Source organism: Rhodotorula toruloides, assembly GCF_000320785.1.
Source record: "Rhodotorula toruloides NP11 unplaced genomic scaffold Scaffold41, whole genome shotgun sequence".
Taxonomy (NCBI): domain Eukaryota; kingdom Fungi; phylum Basidiomycota; class Microbotryomycetes; order Sporidiobolales; family Sporidiobolaceae; genus Rhodotorula; species Rhodotorula toruloides.
Window position 1 is genome coordinate 52922 of NW_015623001.1, and position 17472 is coordinate 70393.

At 62.0% G+C, this 17472-nt stretch overlaps 5 protein-coding genes across 5 annotated transcripts; 1 reads left to right on the forward strand and 4 right to left on the reverse strand.

Moving 5' to 3' along the window:
* Positions 1–15: 15 nt before the first annotated feature.
* On the reverse strand, positions 16–5044 carry RHTO_06473 (nuclear pore complex protein Nup155; the record flags this gene model as incomplete). Its single annotated transcript, XM_016420134.1, has 13 exons — positions 16–255; positions 311–453; positions 510–608; positions 664–784; positions 838–1224; positions 1278–1402; positions 1463–1678; positions 1734–2495; positions 2588–2799; positions 2883–4262; positions 4323–4419; positions 4483–4587; positions 4792–5044. 13 exons carry the CDS (start codon positions 5042–5044, stop codon positions 16–18), a joined length of 4140 nt encoding a protein of 1379 aa, XP_016269449.1.
* Positions 5045–5457: 413 nt separating this feature from the next.
* Positions 5458–7092, reverse strand: RHTO_06474 (agmatinase; the record flags this gene model as incomplete). The annotated part of the gene is made up of 7 exons (XM_016420135.1): positions 5458–5804; positions 5870–6139; positions 6217–6293; positions 6357–6432; positions 6493–6641; positions 6702–6930; positions 6999–7092. 7 exons carry the CDS (start codon positions 7090–7092, stop codon positions 5458–5460), a joined length of 1242 nt encoding a protein of 413 aa, XP_016269450.1.
* Positions 7093–8580: 1488 nt separating this feature from the next.
* Positions 8581–9814, forward strand: RHTO_06475 (uncharacterized protein; the record flags this gene model as incomplete). Its single annotated transcript, XM_016420136.1, has 3 exons — positions 8581–9516; positions 9631–9708; positions 9767–9814. 3 exons carry the CDS (start codon positions 8581–8583, stop codon positions 9812–9814), a joined length of 1062 nt encoding a protein of 353 aa, XP_016269451.1.
* A 249-nt stretch (positions 9815–10063) lies between these two features.
* On the reverse strand, positions 10064–12204 carry RHTO_06476 (choline transporter; the record flags this gene model as incomplete). Its single annotated transcript, XM_016420137.1, has 8 exons — positions 10064–10191; positions 10250–10581; positions 10667–10889; positions 10949–11270; positions 11370–11510; positions 11576–11821; positions 11896–11916; positions 12031–12204. The coding sequence occupies 8 exons, from the start codon at positions 12202–12204 to the stop codon at positions 10064–10066; spliced, it is 1587 nt and encodes a 528-aa protein (XP_016269452.1).
* A 984-nt stretch (positions 12205–13188) lies between these two features.
* On the reverse strand, positions 13189–16947 carry RHTO_06477 (leucine-trna ligase; the record flags this gene model as incomplete). The annotated part of the gene is made up of 6 exons (XM_016420138.1): positions 13189–14776; positions 14838–15993; positions 16051–16198; positions 16250–16348; positions 16472–16588; positions 16693–16947. The coding sequence occupies 6 exons, from the start codon at positions 16945–16947 to the stop codon at positions 13189–13191; spliced, it is 3363 nt and encodes a 1120-aa protein (XP_016269453.1).
* Positions 16948–17472: the final 525 nt, after the last annotated feature.

The following is a 17472-nucleotide window of genomic DNA, read 5'->3' on the forward strand; positions in this document are numbered from 1 at the left end:
GCCCGCTTCTACAGCTCACCACCTCCGCCTGATCGCCCTCGACATCTCCTGCAGCCGCGTCACCACCGCACCAGCGTTTGACGCCGACTGCAAGCCCATCAAATACCGCCCGATTGCCGATTCGACGTCAGTCGCAGGGAACGCTCGCGAGACGGTGGTCGGCGCGGAAGAGGCTTCGGCGAGCCAGGAAGAGAGAAGCTCGACAATGTCGGAGGCGAGGAAGGTGAGGCCGGCAGAGGTGTGCCAAGGCGGGATCTACGGCGGAAAGAGGTGAGTGAAAGAAGCTGGAGAAGGAGGGGTCTCGACGCACCTTGGCAGTGAAGAGCTCGTCGTAGACCGCAAAAATCGCCTCGAAAGGCACGCCCGCATCGTGGATAGCGAACGCAACCCAGCCTGGTCGGGCGTCCCCTTGTCGCTCGTAGCTGAACTTTTCGAGAAGCGCGATGAGATCGGCTACACGACAGGTGGGGTCAGCGAAAAGCGTACGAAGCCAAGAGAAGACAACGCACGCAGCGGGAACGAGACGTCCGAAGTGTGGAAGCGGTAGCCGAGCTGCGTCACCTTGGCGGCAACAGCATCGACCGGGTGGTCAGGCTGCTCTTCTTGCGCTGCGTATTACGATGAGTCAGACTTTGGTACAAGGAATTGCTGAGGCCGACGAACCTCGCGCAAGAATCGCCTCCCAGGTGGCGGTGACGAGGAAAGGGTCGCGGTGGTCGGAGACGTGGAAGATGAGGAGAATGACTTCGAGGAGCTCGAGGGGTTCGGCAAATTCGGAGTAGAGCTGCGAGAGACTAGATGAGCTTGCCTCGACCGGAGGAGAGCGGGAGTACGCACCTCGGTGACGGTGAACAGCCGGTCCTCGACCTTGTCGAGCCACTGCTGCTTCTCGTCCTGCGGCATCTTGCTCTCCTCGATCGCCCGGAAGATCTCGATCTGCACTTGCGCGACCTCGAGCTTCTCCTCGACGTCGGTGAGGAACTGCACGGCGTCTCCTCGGCTCGAGGACGGGATCTGCGACTTGGCGTTGCCGACGGCGAGCGAGAGGTACTCGACGCGCTTTTGCAGCGAGAGTGGGAAGGCGGGGGTTTCGGCGAGAGAGGCGAGGACGGAGGCGGCGCGGGCGTAGCGGGAGGTGCGGACGTAGTACTGCCACAGAAGGTCCGACTTTTCGAGCGTCGTCGGTTCTCGTGCGAGGAAGCCTTCGAGGTAGGACGTTCGGGTCTGCACGAAACAGATTAGCGGGTCCCGATGACTATGGATCGACCGTGATGCACCTCGAGAAGCTGGTTCGTGAGGCCACGCGAGAGGTACCAGTCGTACAGCTCGAAGTGGAAGAACTCGTCCTTGACCGAAAGCGCCCTGTTGTAGGCGTTCGTTCGCAGACTGTCCGCCTCCTCGTCTGCGCGATACTGAGGGTCAGCGAGGAGACACGAGAGCAGCCTCAACCGGTAAGACGCACAAGACATCGATCCAGCCGGCTTGTTCGGCTTCGACGCGTCGTCCAGTAGCCGATCCATCTCCTCGAGCGACGCGAAGATGAGCTTGTGGCACGCTTGTCGGGTCTTGTACGCTCCTTCCCGCGCATCGTTCGAAGGGCATTCGTCGAGCCAGTACGTAATCGCCCGCTCCGACGAGTCCCATGTCCGTGCGCAAGCGAGAGAGAGGTCGACGACGCCTGCAAGAGCACGGTCAGTTCTGCGTCGAGAAGAAGGCGGAGGAAGGAGACTCACCGACGGCGTATCGCATCGAGATGTACTCCTTGCAGATCTCCTGCAGCCTGTCAAGCGAGAGGTGACTCGCCGCCTTCGTGAACAGCCGTAGCGACTCCCGCAAGCACTCTGTCCGTTCCGTGCTGTCGTACGTGTCCTTCGCCCGCCGCATCGACTCGATCGCCTTGTACAGCAGGACGTCGTCGGCGCTGCAGAAGCTGCCGCATCGCTGCTGCAACGTCTCGCTGATCGCGTCGACCGAGAGATGCCGGCCAATCTGCTGATTGATGACGGCGCTGACGAGACCGCGAGCGACGTCCCGGCCCTTCTTCGTCGTAAGAAGCTCGGCGTATGAGATTTCGGCAAGCTGCTGCTGGAGGTCGGACGGGCAGGTGGCCACGATATCCTGGAGCTTGTAGTCGATGAGGAGAAGGATGAACGAGATGGCTTCGACGGATTGGGTGAGGAGGAGTCGGAGGGCGGAGAGGGAGGCTTGCTCGGCGGCGTAGGCGGCCGCGTTGTGACCAGCGCGGCTCGAGTCGGGAAGGTGGGTGAAGAGGTGCTGCTCTTGTTCTACAAACGTGCGGAGGGCGAGGAGGTCGCGCTGGACTGCGCTGAGAACCGATTCGGGAACATTGGCGACTTGCTGGGCGGGCGAGTAACCGACCCGCGTAATCTTCTGCTTCCAGATCGGGCGGACGAGGCGAGCGAAGTAAAACGCGAGACCCTCGTGTCGACCAGAGAAGATGATCTTGCTGTCGGAAGCGGTGGATTGGGGTGCACCTGCCAAACGAATCATGATCAGCGACACGGCTAGAGTCCACGGAAGGGGCCCGACCAGCCGGACGGGCGCCAATCGAGCGGGCGCCACTCACCTCCATAGCCTCCCCGGTCGATGCTGACCGGCCGGCCTCCGCCCTCGAAGAACAGCGCCTTCGCCTGTTCCGCAACAGCCGCCGACGTATTCCGTGCGCCAGCATTGACTGCGTTGCCAGGCGAAGAGGTCGTCGTCGAGTCGTTGAGGACGAGCTGCGAGTTTGAGGCGGCGATGGGGAGGAGCATAGCGCAGGATTGGTCGCGGCCGTAGCTGTGGAAGGCGCCGGCACTCGTCAGCTTCGTCTCGACGAAAGAGCCATCAGACTCGAGCTCTGGACGCGCAAGTCAACCCACCTTTCGAAGAAAACGCCAATCTCGCCCTGACCCGCCGCGTTCCCGTTCATCCCCATCCCCTCCAACACGTCCAACAACGTATCGACCGGTCTCTGCCGGCTAACGACGTTCGCTCCCATGTTCGTCAAGACGACCCACTCCCTCCTCACCTGCGTCGGCTGCGTCGCGAGCTCGTTGAGCGCCGTCGCACCCGTCGCAGAGCTGGACGAGACGCGGGTGATCTCGGCCATATCCCACGTTCGACCGGGAATCTCGATCGTGCCGGCGACTTCGGTGAACGGCCGAGTCTGCTGCGAGACGGTGCCGGTAGCAGTTGCGGCGGACGAGAGGGACTGGGACGAGACATCGGGTGCGGTGACGAGGAGGACATCGAGGTCGGGCGTGAGGTTGTTGGCTGCAAGAAAGAGGCCACCTGAGGCGTACTTTGCCTGAATGATCGAGTTGAAGGGGATTGAGTTGCCGCCGTTTTGCTGCTGCTGCTGGTTGGCTGGAACAACCTGGCCGTACATGCCGTTCTGGGCGTGAGGTTGCGGCGAGGACGGAGCAGGCGGAGGGCGAACGTGGCAGAGCTCGAGGGCGGCAGACGAGCCGGACACGCCGTAGTAGTACCCGCGGCGCTGGTGGGTGAAGTACAGCCTGACGCCGGTCGTCGTGACCGCCACGAGTCCAATCTTGGCGTTCCCGCCCTCCTTGACGCTGATGACCTCGAGCTCGACGATGCGGAACGACTTGAGCATCGGGTTGTTCGGAAGGAGCATGTTGGCCGTCCGGTGCAAGTCGCCCGACTTGGCAACCTTGTTGGGCGGGCCGTCGAACGCCTTGCCCGGCGCCGACGAGGGGAGCTGGTACACCTCGATCGTCGAGTTGCGGAGGAGGGTGTAGAGGAGTCCGCGCTCGTTGTCGATCTCGAACGAGACGATCCAGTCGTTTTGCGGGATGGCGGTGAAGGAGCGAAGGAACGAGGGGACGACCGACTTGGCGATGCCGCCGGACGTGAGATTGTGCAACGTGCATCGTTTGACGAACCAACCTTCTTGCGCCTGGTACGCCAGCTCGTAGAGGCATCCGTCTCCGCCGATTCCGCCGGGCGTGAGAGGGTCGGGCGAAGAAGAGAGGAAGATGCGGCCGCTTGATGTACCGCGGATGGTGGTGAAGGAGATGCCGTCTGTCGGGACCGACAAGCCGGTGAGGTAGAAGGTGACTTCCTTTTTCGCGCCAGGTTCTGCGGCAGCGTAACCGAGACCGACGAGGTTGACTTGCGAGGGTGTTGCGAGGACGAGGAGATGGGAGATCGAGTCGACGAAGACGCCGGGACGAGGTCGAACGAGCGCCACGCCGACGATGACATCCGTCAACTCTTCGAAGGTTGAGAAGGAGGAACTGCAAGGCCGATGTCAGTAATGCGCGCCCGAGTTCGCGCTTCGTGAAGAGCTCGCGCACCCGTCCGCCCAGTCCCACAACAGCAGTCGGTCATCCACCGTGACCCAAGCCCGCTCAATCTCCGGCAGCAGTCCCATCGTACACCGCGATTGCGTAACTGCGAGGGGTGGACGTGGCGTTAGCTCGCTCGCCGAAAGTACCCCGTGAGAGCTCAACGCACGGTCATGCTCCTCGAATAGCCGGTCGGGAAGAAGAACAGTGCGGGTCTTGGTGAAGGGAGCCCAGGCGGGATTGGGAGGGAGGACATAGTCGGAGGAAGAAGCGCCTGCGAAAGGAGAGAGTCAACATTCGCTCGATTTCTTCCTGACAGACCAGCCAGGCGCGACAGGACATCGGCGCAAGACTCGACAGAGCCAGGAGAGCGGCCGATGGAAGCGAGTCGAGGTGTGCCGACGCCACGGGATGGAAGGCCGCGCCTCCCCGTACACGGGAAGCACGCTGGCCAAGCACGCGCGACGGCGCAACTCACCGATCAAGCTGTCGCCGACACCAACCCATCTCTCGTCCCTCGCCAGCCGCTCCTCCAACACCTTTCCCGCCTTCTCGAGCGGTCCAAACACCGGGTCCTCCGACTGTTCGCTCTTTCCCTGACCCTGCTGCGACCCCTGCTGCTGCTGCGCGACCTGGTGCGACGAGGACGAGGCGTGCTGGTTGGATGAGGAGTGCGAGAGGGAAGTCGTTGGTGGTGCGTCGTGCGCGGACTGCGAGCGGGTGAGCGACATTCTCGAGCGTCTGGCAGGCCCGCGAGCGCTCAGCAACGAGCTGGGCGAGCGGATGAGCTCGTCGTGAAGGTGGAGAGGGTGAGGAAGAGTTGGAGGAGACCACACGGGCGACCTCGCCAGTTGGGCTTGCTGGAATCGTGAACGACGCTGAGAAGGTTGCTGCTACAGCCTGGCTGAATCTCCGCTGCCCCCGGGCTTTGTCGCGTCGTGTTCGCCCTCCTCGACGTTCTGGCGCTCTTGGCTCTTCTCGCCAGGCTACACACAGTGCGGACGGACTAGACTGCTCAGTAGAGTTCTCCAAATGCACAGAAGTTGCGAACGATGCATTGCTAGACAGACTCGGAGGGAATGCTGGGCCGGAGACCATCCCTCGGTACTGTTGGCGACCACTTCCTTCCCGCCAGACCGCCCATCTACAGCTCATCGTGGCCCTTCCCGGCCTCCTTGACCGTCCCCTCCCGCTGGTCATTCAGAACGCCCGCCTTGACAGCCGGCAACCACTCCTTCCTTCCCTTCGGTCCCTTGCCCTTCATCAACATCCCCAAAAACTCCTGCACCAAATCCGCAGCCAACATGCCCGTCACCTCGGCGTTGGTGTCGTATCCGGGCGAGACTTCGACGATGTCGAGCCCGACGAGGTTGAGAGAGGAGAGACCGCGCAGGATAGACTTGAGCTCCCGGGAGGTCCAGCCGCCTGATTCGGGCGTGCCGGTTGCGGGCGCCATCGAGGGGTCGACGACGTCGATGTCGAGCGAGAGGTCTGCAAAGGAGCGGAAGTATGAGATGCAGAAGTCGAGGAGAGTCGGGACCGAAAGCGAGACCCACAGACTGGCATGTTCCCAACGCGCTCCTTGATAGCCTTGATGATCCCGCTCGGCTTCAACTCGTCGATATCGTCCGTCGTGAGCAACTTGAACCCGACCTCCGAGTCGTGCGTCAAGTCCTCAAACTCGGACAACCTCGTGCGGATGCCGGCGTGGATGGAAGAGGTGTTGGAGATGAGCCCCTCGGTTGAGGCTTTCCAGAAGAAGCTGCCATGGGTCACTTTGGATTGGTCTGTCCAGGCGCCCTTGTAGAGGTTGCCGTTCCAGGTGTCTGCGTTGAAGGCGGTCGAGTGAGCGCTTGTCAGTCCCGTTGTCCAGGGCTTTATCGAATGGAGAGTGCGAGCGTACCGAGGTGAGCGTCGAAGTGGAGCACCGCAATCTCGCCGTAGACCTTGTGCAGCGAGCGAAGAATGGGAAGGACAACGCTGTGTTCCGCGAAAGTCGAGAGTCAGCTTCGTACTCAAGGGATAGTAGCAGGTCCAGCGTACGTGTGGTCACCGCCGAGCGTCACAATCTTCGGGTGCTCCTTGCCGTCGAGCGCCAGGCTCTTCGTGTCTCCGTGTTCTGCACCTCGCGTCCTCGTCAGCAGCTCGTCCTGTGCGAGACTCATCCGCGCGAACGCACCTTGCATGAACTCGGTCGAGACCTCCCTCGCGAGCAAGCTCGAGTACGCAGTCTCAATCTGATCCATCGCGAGCGCGTTGTCGTAGGGCGAGATGGGGACGTCGCCGCAGTCGAGTACCTTGGCGCCGGCAAGGAAGGGGTTGAAGTTCCTGCAAACCTCGTGCGTCAGCTGTCGAACCAAGAAAGGAGGAGAGGACAAGCGGGCGAACCAAGGAATCGAGTAAGCCCTGTTCGTCGCATGTCTGCGCGACCCTTGCCGAATCGCGTTCGGTCCAAAGCGCGCACCAGGTCGGTACGAGACGCTCGTGTCGAAGGGCATGCCGAGGACGGCAATGTCAAAGGTCTGCTGGGGTTCGTCGAGGCATCGCGAGTGGGGGAGGTGTGCGAAGGTGACGATGCCGGAGAAAGAGAGGTCGCCCGAGTCCGGGTACTTGCGCACTGTACGGTGAGCGCTTTTACGGGTTAGCTGGGCTCCTGGCGCACGAGGAATACGAGAGCGAACGCACTCCAAGCGGATTCGGGTGCGTCGGCGTGAGCGGCATGGGCCGAGACGCCGGCCACCGCCGACAAAGCGAGAGCGACAGCAGGAATCCTCGTCATCGTCGCGAGCGTGTCAGGCAGCAGGAAGAGGCAGAGCGTGGGCCGCTGGACGTCGACGAGCGCCTGGGCGGAACCGACCCCGGGCGGGAAGCGGCGCTTACGCTGCGGCACCCGTGCGAAAAGGCGCCGCGGAGCCGACAGCTTTTCTGACCGTCGGCGAAGAGCAGAGCGAGCCATCCGGAGCGAAACGAAGCGGTTGGAGGGAGTCCGCGGAGTTGGCGGACGAGGAGAACAGAGGTTGCCCCATTGCACTCTCGCCTCTCGCCTCCTGCTGGCCTGTGGATTGCTTGGATTCGTTCAATACCCGCAGACTAGACGTCCTGCCCGTCGGCGCCTGCCCGCACGTCGTCGTCGCTCCTCTCGACCTCGTCGTCCATCCTCATCACCAAAGTGCGTTCGCAGCCTGCCTCTGCACTCGAGGCGTAACAAGCTGACCGCGAACGCGTGCCAGAAGGGCTTTTGAGCCGGCATGACTGTCCCCCAACTTCCCCTAGAGGTCATCGACCTCGTCCTCATCCACTACGTTCGCGGATATTATCCTGTCCCACGAGACCGTCATCGAGTGCGGTTCGCTCGCTCTCGTCTGCAAGTCCTGGACGCCATACATTCACCGCCATGCGTTGCGAGATGCCATCTTTGCGACCTCGAGTTCCACGGCTTTGCCGGAAACAGCTCGCACATCGCAGCAATTGGGTCTATCCTCGCGAGACACCTTGACACCCTCGACTTGCTCTGAAGCCAGTTCCGGCTCCTGCAAGAGGAAGGCTGGGTGGCACAGACTGCGCCATTTGAGCGCCTTCTGCGGGTCAAAGACCTCCGAATCCTGCATATCACCGAGGGCCCTGCGGATTCGCTCATGCGACGCTTCCCAACTTGTCGATGGCAGGTCCATCGTTGCCTTCAACAGCGGTGAAGGTCTGGAGGCGCATTCTGATCAAGGAAGGCAGCGGGAGCGGTGCCGCTAGACTTGGTCAAGAAGGGTGGAGCGGATGGCGTCCTTGCGTGGCACAATTTCGTCTTCTAGGTGTCACGGTGCGTGCCCGTTTGCCCTCCTCCTTCGTACTAGCAAGCTGACAATCCCATTCCCAACTTCGCAGGGCGCCGCAGAACGCGCCTACGTTTCGCCAGACTCACGGTATCTTTTCCCTCAAATCTATGGCTTAGAAATTGCGACAAAAGCGTCGCAGTCTGTTCCCCGAGAGCCAGACGCGTTCGCGAGAGCCTCTACGAGAGGGTTGCCCTTCGTCCACCGCTCGCTTTTCGCGCACAGCACCCGCTGCTGCTCGTACCGCTGTTGAACGTTTGCTAGACTGTCTGAGCTACCCTCACGCGCGCTTGCACCGTCGCACGAGGCCTGGACGACCGCCTTCTTCTGCTCGCCGTCGCTCGATCTTGAGGTGCGTTGCCCACTCGCTCGCCGCGTCGCAGGCCTCGCGTGAGCACGTCTGCTGACCATAGATCCATTCACAGCCCCTCAAGCACTCCGCCATGCCCGTACCGTCTCTCCCGATCGAGCTCGTCGACCTCATCATCTCGCATGTCGCGCGAGGCCTATCGCAGAGCGAACGACACACGGAGTGCGGCCGACTCGCGCTCGTATGCAAGGATTGGACGGAGCGGGCTCGCATGGTCGCCTGGCGCCAACTTCATGTCCACGTCACGAGTGATGCGAAACTTATCGACCATCTTTGCCGGCATCCTCATCTCGCTTGCTACATTCACAATATCTCGCCTTCGGTGCCGTGGATGTCTGACATTGTAGGCTCACGGCGCGGCGAGTCTCTCCTCGACGTCTTGCGCCGGGCGAGACCGACGGATGTGACCCTGCCGATCAGTCGTTACACACGCCGTTTCTTCCTGGCTGCTGCACACGCGCTCAATACGGAACGCCTGCGCGACCTCACATGTTTCGGAGCAATCGGCGACTCGGAGACCCTGGCTAATTGGGCGGAAGGACTGCGCGACATGCCCCTCTTGCGGATCCTCTCGGTCCTGGTGACAGGCGAAGAGCAAGATACACAACCCGTTCGCTCCCGAAACCTCGACATGCGCATTGCGGTCCGCGTCTTCGACTTCACTGTCTGCGGAGACGCTGACTCCGAGGCAATGTCAACGCTCTTCCGCGCCTTGTGCGGTATGTTGGCGGACGAGTTGGAGGCGTGCGCTCTGCGCTTGCCGGACCCAAGCGCTCTCCGACTCGAGCCGTTGAAGCGGTTCTCCAATCTCACCGCCGTCTTCCTCACCGTCCAGTCGGACTCGGCAAGCGTCCTGTACAGGTTGTGCGACGAAGCCGCAAGTCTGCCTCACCTGGCCGGACTGGACGTCAGCCATGGGTTCTCCGTTGGCGAGGTGTACAAGGAGACAGATATTCTCTCGAACGTCGTCGACGTTGCCGAGGTTGTCTGCAGGTTGCCGCGGACCTTGGTGAGGGTCACCTTCGCAGGCTGGACCATCAGACCTTACGGTTCTCGACGTGTCATAGTCTTCGAGGCGGACAGCATCCCCAGCAGATATCATTAACTCCGCTTCATCTCGAAGCCTGACGGCGAAACGCTAGTCACTTACGTCCTCAAGACTTCCGAGGGAATCGGTGAATGGTCACTGGCATTCGCGAGCGTAAGTCCCGCCTGGCTACGTGCTAACGAGCTCGCACGCTGACGATCGTCCCACACAGTCCAGCGTCCCTGCGACCTGTGTTATTACGGCCGCGCCAGCTCGATGAGTACTTGCGTTCTTCTTGCGTTGGTGGCTGTTCCCGATCGTCTGTATACTGCAAACTGTCGTTCTTCCAAACATTGCGCTGCTTCGCGAGGCGCTCAAGAAAGCGCTCGGGACACAATCCTCCTTGCTGGACTCCCTCGCCCGCTTCAGACGTAAAACTGAATTACACCGCAAGGTCTACTACTTGACTAGCTAATGAACGACACTCGCAACTGAGAGTACTGAATACAAAGGCCAATGCTTCGTTCGCTCAAACCGCCGCGGCCGTCTCCTCGAGATGCGGCGCCTGCGACGCCGGTCCCTTGTAATGCCGCCGGACCTCGACGTACCATCCGATCGTGCCGATGAGGATTGCCACGGCGGCGATGGCGCTCGTGTCTGCGGAAAGAACGAGAGTCAGTATCGCGAAACGGGAGAGAAAGAAGGTCCCGCTCACAGTTCATGTTGGTCGACGTAACGGGGTAGAAGTTGGGGATGCAGAAGAGGACGCAGATGAAGGGGATGTAGAGGAGCGCGACGATGTTGCAGAAGCGCGCGAGGCCGTCGGGCATGCGCCAGTACGCTGGAGGGAGGAGGTGGCGCCCGCGGAAGAAAATGAGCGCGATGGGGATAAAGTACGAGATCAGGTAGCCGATGGTCGTCAACTGAAAGAAGGCGAAGAACACAACATTGCTCCCCAAGTAGATGAGCCCGAGGATGGCGGGAACCGTCACTTGCAGGAGGAGGGCGTTGACGGGGACGACGAACGTCTTGGAGACCTTGCCGAAGCTGCGATGCCACAATGTGTTAGTTCTATGCCACTTTGCATTGGTTCTCAACGTGATAGAAGACCGAGAGGATAGACTCGACGCACAAGAGGCTGCCAGGGAAACCACGGTCACGGCTCATGGACCAAACGGCGCGGGACGAGGCGCAAACGATGCCGATGCAGGCGAACGCAAGAATGAGGAGGTTGAAGACGAAGGCAGCTGTCGCACCACGCAAGCCGAACGAGTCGGAGAGAATCTGGATGATGGGAAGAGGGGAGGAGACGACGGTGTCGATGTCGGCGATGGCGAAGAGGAGGGCGATGATGTCTGTACGTGCAGTTCGTCAGCAAAAGGCTCACGAGATGACTGGCGAGAGGAGTACTCACAGCAGAACCCGACAATGCCGACAATCACGGTCCCGCCTACGACCGCGATGGGTGCAAGGCGACCGGCGTCCACAGCCTCCTCGCAGAGGTGGGTGGCAGCGTCGTAGCCGATGATGGTGAAGGAGCTCTGCAGCAAGCCGAGGAGGAAGACGAGGCCGCCGTTCGACCAGCCGGTCCCGTTGTAGAAGCCTCCGAAGACGAACGAGGGCTTGGCCTTGACCGGTGCACAAGCCGCAAGGGCAACAATGGTCGCGACGACAGTCGAGATGTTGATGATGGCAAAGCTGGTCGTGCAGCGGTCAAGGATGCGAACCATGTAGAGCTGCGGATGGAAGGCGTCAGGTCGAGGTCTTCCAAGGCGTCCGTCAGGTTCGTCTCGGGACATCAAGGAACGTCAAGGGAGAGGACTTGCGTTGGTGACGAAGAACAAGAAGAGCGAGAAGAGGAAGCAGACGACGAGGTGCCACGGCTGCTCGACGTAGTCGGGGTGGTAGGCGGCGGCGAGACCGAGGCATCCGGCCGAGAGAATGTACGCTCCTGCAGCAATCAAGGCCCATCCACCCTGGTGTCGAGCGTAAAGTCAGGTTTGCGGTATTGTAAGCGAAAGGAAGATACGGCAGAACGCACGGCGATGTTCCACCAGGCGGTCCAATACGAGAGGAACGGCGCCCATCGAGGCGGCGCGAGTTGGAAGGACCACAGCGCCTGTCCTGCTGCGTGAGGCCACGCCGAGCAGAGCTCCGCGAGACTCAGCGCGATACAGACCGAGATGAGGGCGACGGCAAGCCAGCCCCAGAGCGAGGCGACAGGTCCGCCCGAGAGGAGCGCCGTTCCGAGAGAGCCGTTGATAGCTGTTGAGGGCGCCATGTTGGCCTGCGTGCGAGACATGGTCAGTACTGGAGCACGACGAAGCGTTCGAAGGAAAGGAGGGAGGAGAGCAAACTCACGAACGCGAGACCGAGAAGAGCCTGTCCATCGTGAAAGCACAGTAACAGAACGAAGGGAAGGAGAAGGAGAAGTCAGCCGCGGTCAGGAGGATTACGTCGGAGCAGCATCCGTCGAGCAATGTGAGGAGGACGCACCCAAACCGACATCGACACCTTCAGCTCCTGCTTGTGTCCAGTGAGCTCCTCGTACGTCCCAGCGATCCCTCCGACGGCCAACACCTTTGAGCGGAGCTCTTGCTTTGCGGGACCGACGCCTTCGTTCGACATGGTGCGGGATTTGGTCGAGTCGAGAGAGCGGACGGTGGCCATGCTGGGGCGGTGTGCGCTGGTTCCACGGGTGCTGAAGCAGCTGATGGAGTGTACTGGAGCGAATCAAGCATCGAAGGGGCCGCGAGAGAGGCGGGGGACTGTTGCTATCTCGGCGGCAAGAGCAGTGCAAGCGCCCGCCAGCGCGCGTGCCCACAGCAGAAAAATCCGGAGCACCCGCCGAGGCACACGATTGCGGGACGCTCGACGCGCGCAGTCTTCCTCAGGATGGCAGTTTCCTCAGCAACGAGTCTCGCCGCCGTCGAAGCGCCTGCGCGCCGCCGTCTCCGCTCAGCGCTTCACACAGCGCCTGCTGCGTCGTCTGTGTCGTCGAAGCGCTGTCAAGGAAAGCGGGGAAGCACAAGGATCCAGCGAGGCGTCGGAACTTATCCAAGCGAGAAAAGCAGTCCTCTGCGGAGGTCCGTCTGAGGTCAGCGATACCGTTTGGCTGGATAGGAAGGCCGGCAAGGGTGCTTACAATGGTCCACCTCCCCGTCGTCCGTCTTCAGGCCGGCAGGGGGTCGGGGGAAGAGCAGAAGAAGCGAATTCTGGCGACGAGAAGCAGGAAGCCGTCGGGAGCGCACCGCAACACCAGCGCCGCCGCGGGCCAGCGAGTACCAGCTGTGCGACGGAGGCCGTCGTCTGGTCGCGTCGCCAGCCGTAGGGAAGCAGGAGGGAGACGAGGACACGAAGGAGAATCCGCGGAGACGAGAGGCGGGGCAAGGTGCGGCTCGAGCGAGCGGCTCCCCTAGCACTTCGCTGGCGGCTGACAAAAGCAAAGCCTGACAAACTCGCTGAACGAGTCGCGGAGCCCGGCAGGCAATCCAGCCGGAGCGAGAGCGAGAGCTGACGCCGACGGCAGCGAACAAGCCAACTCAAAGCCAACTCGTCGTGTCCTACGGGGGAACCTGCGATGCGTTGCGCTTTTGGGATCGATACGAAAGAGGAAGAGATACAACCGGGTAGTAGAGAGGAGAAGAGGCACGTCTAGATGTTGTAGAGAACGAGGCCGGGGTTGCCAGGCTGCGCGGCCTCGACGATGGACGCGACGAAGCCGGGCTCGCCCTCCTTGGCCTTGTCCGAGTCGGTGTGAAGGACCTCGATGTCGTCCATGCCGAGCGAGCGGCGGATGTACGGCATCGCGGCGTTGAGCGTCGCCACCTCGTCGAAGGTAATGTGCCGGTCGATAGCCTCCTGGAAACCGAACTGCGCGATGCCCTTCTTGAGCTGTGCGATGAACGGCATGTACCGCTTGTCCTTGATGAGGCCGCGAGCGACGAGGTCCTCCTTGACCTTCTTGTCGTCGACCGCAGAGCCGGTCCACGCCGACTTGACGACCTCGACGGCCGCCTCCTGCCACTCGGGGAAGCCCTTGGCGACCCAGACCTTGCACGCCTTGGGCTTGGACGGGTCGAACGCGCCCGTCGCCTTGCCCTTGGCCTTCTTCTTCGCAAACGAGAGCTCGGCGTCACGGATCTCCTTGACCTTGGACCGGACGTAGACGGCGGCGTCAGTCGTCGCGCGGTCGACGGGCTTCGAGATGGTCGGGAACTGCGCCTTCTGGACGGACGTCTGCTCGCCGAGGACGGTCGACCAGAGGTGCTCGGCGACGTGCGGCGCGATCGGGGTGAGGAGGAGGGCCTGGATGCGGATGAAGCGGAGGGCGAGGTCGACGTGCATGCCGCCCTCGGACGCAGTCGCGAGCTGGTACAGGTCGCGCGCCGAGAGCAACTGGTAGAAACCGTTCTTGAGCGCGTCCTTGTAGAGCGCCTGGTCGTACGCCTTGTAGGTCAACTCGATCGCCTCGTTGATCTCGTTCTCAAAGATGCGGTCCCAGATGAGCTCGTCGGACGGGCCGCGGCGGAGCTGGCCCTGGTCCTTGACGACCTCCTGGCACCACTCGATGAGGGTGTGGAGGCGGAGGATGGCGGCATTGGCGGTCGACTCTTCAAAGTTGGCGTCCTCGATCGAGTCGCCTGCGTCGGCGAGGGTGACGCGGGTCGCGTCGGCGCCGAACTTGACGAGCGAGTCCTTGAGCGTGAGCGAGTTGCCGGTCGACTTGGACATCTTTTCGCCGTTGAGCATGAGGTGGCCGTTGGCGCGCATCGAGCGCGGCCAGTGTTCCTCGCCGAAGAGGGCGGCGTGGACGTAGATGCAGAAGGTGAGGTGGTTCGGGATGAGGTCCTTGCCGGACGAGCGGATGTCCATCGGGTAGAAGTAGGAGAACTCGGCCTTGAGGCGGTTGAGCTTCTCGATCGGGACAGGCGAGTGCGAGGGGAAGGGCCCGTTGGCGAAGATGTACTCCCACATCTCGTCCGTCATCTGCTCGGCCGTGATGCCGAGCGGTCCGACCTTGGAGCCGTCGATGGGCGGGCCGTGGAGGAGGTGCGCAATCGTATAGTACGCCATGTAGATGGTCGAGTCGGAGAGCGACTCGACGAGGAACTGCGGGTCCCACGGGAGCTTCGAGCCGAGGCCGTACGAGCGCGCGCACGCCCATTGCCGGAGCCAGCCGAGCGTCTTCTCGAAGCCGTTGCGCGTCTCGGGCTGGTACGTGTTCATGCGCGAGAGGAGGCTGTGCGAGGCGAACAGGGTGAGCGAGTCAGAGAGGGCAAGAGGGAGACACGGGAACGCACAGTTCGGCCTTCTTGAGCCATCCCGCCTCTCCGTAGTCAAGGTACCACTGGTCGCAGAGCGCGACGACGCACTCGTCGCCCGAGCGGGACATGACGAGGTTCTCGGGCTCGGAGTAGATGAAGGCGAGGTCCTGCGCGATGAGGTCGTCGCGAATCTTGTTCTTGACGTCCTCGACCTTCTCGTCTTTGTACTTGCCGACGATCATCGTACCGCCATAGAAGCCCTCCTTGTACGCGAGCTCCTTGGCCTCGGCGAGCTGCTTCGTGTCCTTGGGCGAGTTGATCTTCATCTGCTCGACGATGGCGACGGCCGTCTTGTCGCCGTAGGTCGGGGTAGTCAAGACGGGGACGGGCTCGAGCGCGACCCACTCGGGGTCGATGTTGTAGTACTCGGGCTTCTTGCGGAGGTCGAGCGTGGTGATCCAGTCGTCAGGCGAGTCGGACGGCATGCAGATGACGACGGCGGTACCCTTGTTGTCCTTGATCGTGTCCATAGGCACGACGTAGACCTCCTTGTGCTCTGACAGCGCCGGGTGGACCTTGGTGCCGAGCAACTCGGATCCCTCGAGCTCGCCGACGCACTCGACCTTGTCCTCGGTGCGGAGGAGACCCTGGTACGCCATATTGCGCGCAGCGCGGGGCGTGACGAGGTAGAGGACGTCCTCCTTCGAACCCTTGGTCGTCGACGAGGGGTACAGGCCGTACTTGACGGACGGCGCGACAAAGAGGTTGGTCACGCCGTGCATCGTCTCGGACCTGAGCGTCGCAGCGACCATGAAGACCTTCTTCCCTCCTGCGAGTTGCTTGACGCGCTCGGCACGCTCGCCCCATTGCGTCACCTCGAGCTTCATGCCGACATACTCCTGCGGTCCGACACCCTCGCCCGACTGCCGGTCGTGGTCCATGCAAGGCTGGCCGTCCTTGGGGGAGAAGATGGTGTACCGCTTGCCGAACTTGATGTACCCGAGCCCGTGGAGCTTGTTCATCTGCCACCGCACGAACGCGTCGTAGTACGGGTTCGCAGGGGTGGTGATGAACGATCGGCGCCAGTCGATGCGCGAGCCGAGCGCGTTCAAGTCGTCCTGCGCGATGGGCGGGAAGTACTTGAGCCAGTGGTACGGGTCGGCGAACTTCTTGATCTCGGAGCGGGGGACACCTGCGGGAGAGTCTCGTTAGACACGCCCAACACGCCTCGAAACTGCGCGACGCTCACCGATCGACTCCATGATTTGAAACTGGTACTGCAGGCCGGTGTTCTTGGCCGCAAGCTTGCCCTTCTTTGCTCGTGCGGGGTCGTTCGAGGAGGTCGTCGAGGTGGTTGCAAGGGCGGTCGCGTTCCCGGGCTCCTCAGTCGCCGTGACCTGCAAGCAGGACAGTCAGCTACGTCGAGGCAGAGAAGGACTAGAACGCACCGTCTCGTCCTCGGGCTGGCCGTACTTCTCGAACTCCTCGCCGAACATCTCCATCTCGCGGATGAGCTTGTCCGCCGCAGCCTTGATAGGCATGCCGGTCTGCGCAATGCAAACGAAGCAGTCAGCGCGCTTGCAAGAGAAGTACGGACGGAAGGCTCTCTCGCGAGAACCCTTCCTCCCGACTCGTCGACGAGACCCCACCGAAGCGAAACACGAACGCACCGCGTGGAAGCCGAAGGGCCAGAGGGCACGCTTGCCGCGCATGCGCTCGAAACCGGTGAGGAACTCGATCTTGGAGATGGTGAAGCCGTGTCCGAGGTGGAGCGAGCCGTTCATGTACTGCACGAGAAATCAAAAGCGTCAGTACTGCGTGATCATCTCGCCATGAGCCGTAGATCAGGTCGACTAGACCGCTCGGCCCAACGAACGCCTCGCAGACTGACCGGGTAGGGCATGGTCGCGAGGACCTTGGGATACTTCTCCCTGAGCTCCGCGGCATGCTTGGCAAACTCGTCGCTAGGAATGTCCGCCTCGCCCGTCGCATACGGCGAGTCCTGCTCAAAGAGGCGGTCCTGGGCCCAGCGCTTCTGAGCCTGCTGTTCGAGCGAGATGAGAAAGTCGCGCTTCGAGGTGTTCTGGGCGGGCGGGGCGACGGTCGAGGCGGGTTTCGCCTGTGAGGCGGCTGCTGGGGGTGCCATGGTGGCTGTGTGGCTTCCACGGGTCGTTCGTGCGAGTGTGAAGGGGTTGTTGGCGGGTGCGGCGAGGAGGCGAGAGCAGCGGCCGCGCAGGGACTGGACGGCGCGCGGGAGAGACGTGGTGGGCAGCTGGCTCGACAGTCAGCAAGCAGGCCAATCTAGCTTCCCAAAAGCTCTAGCGGGACAGGCGAGACGAGCGAACGAGAGAGATGAAGAGTCTTGACTCGGGTCTATTGAGAAGATTACAAACCAGTCTAATCAGCTCACTCGCCCTGGTCAAAACGGCTTGCGGGAGCCTTTGCTGGACGCCAAGGTCTGGGTAGTCTCCCTGAACGCGCTGGGAAAGCGCTGACGATCCGGGCGGGAGAAGGGAGGGCAAACGATGGAATGCAGGACCGAGTACGGCGAATGAATGAGTGTCTGCGAGCGAAAGGATGCTGAAAGTGTACGACAAGAATGACGGCGAGCGAGCGAGCATGTTGGAGAGGTGAACGACGAAGGCGAGAGACGAGCGAGAAGGCGAGAGAG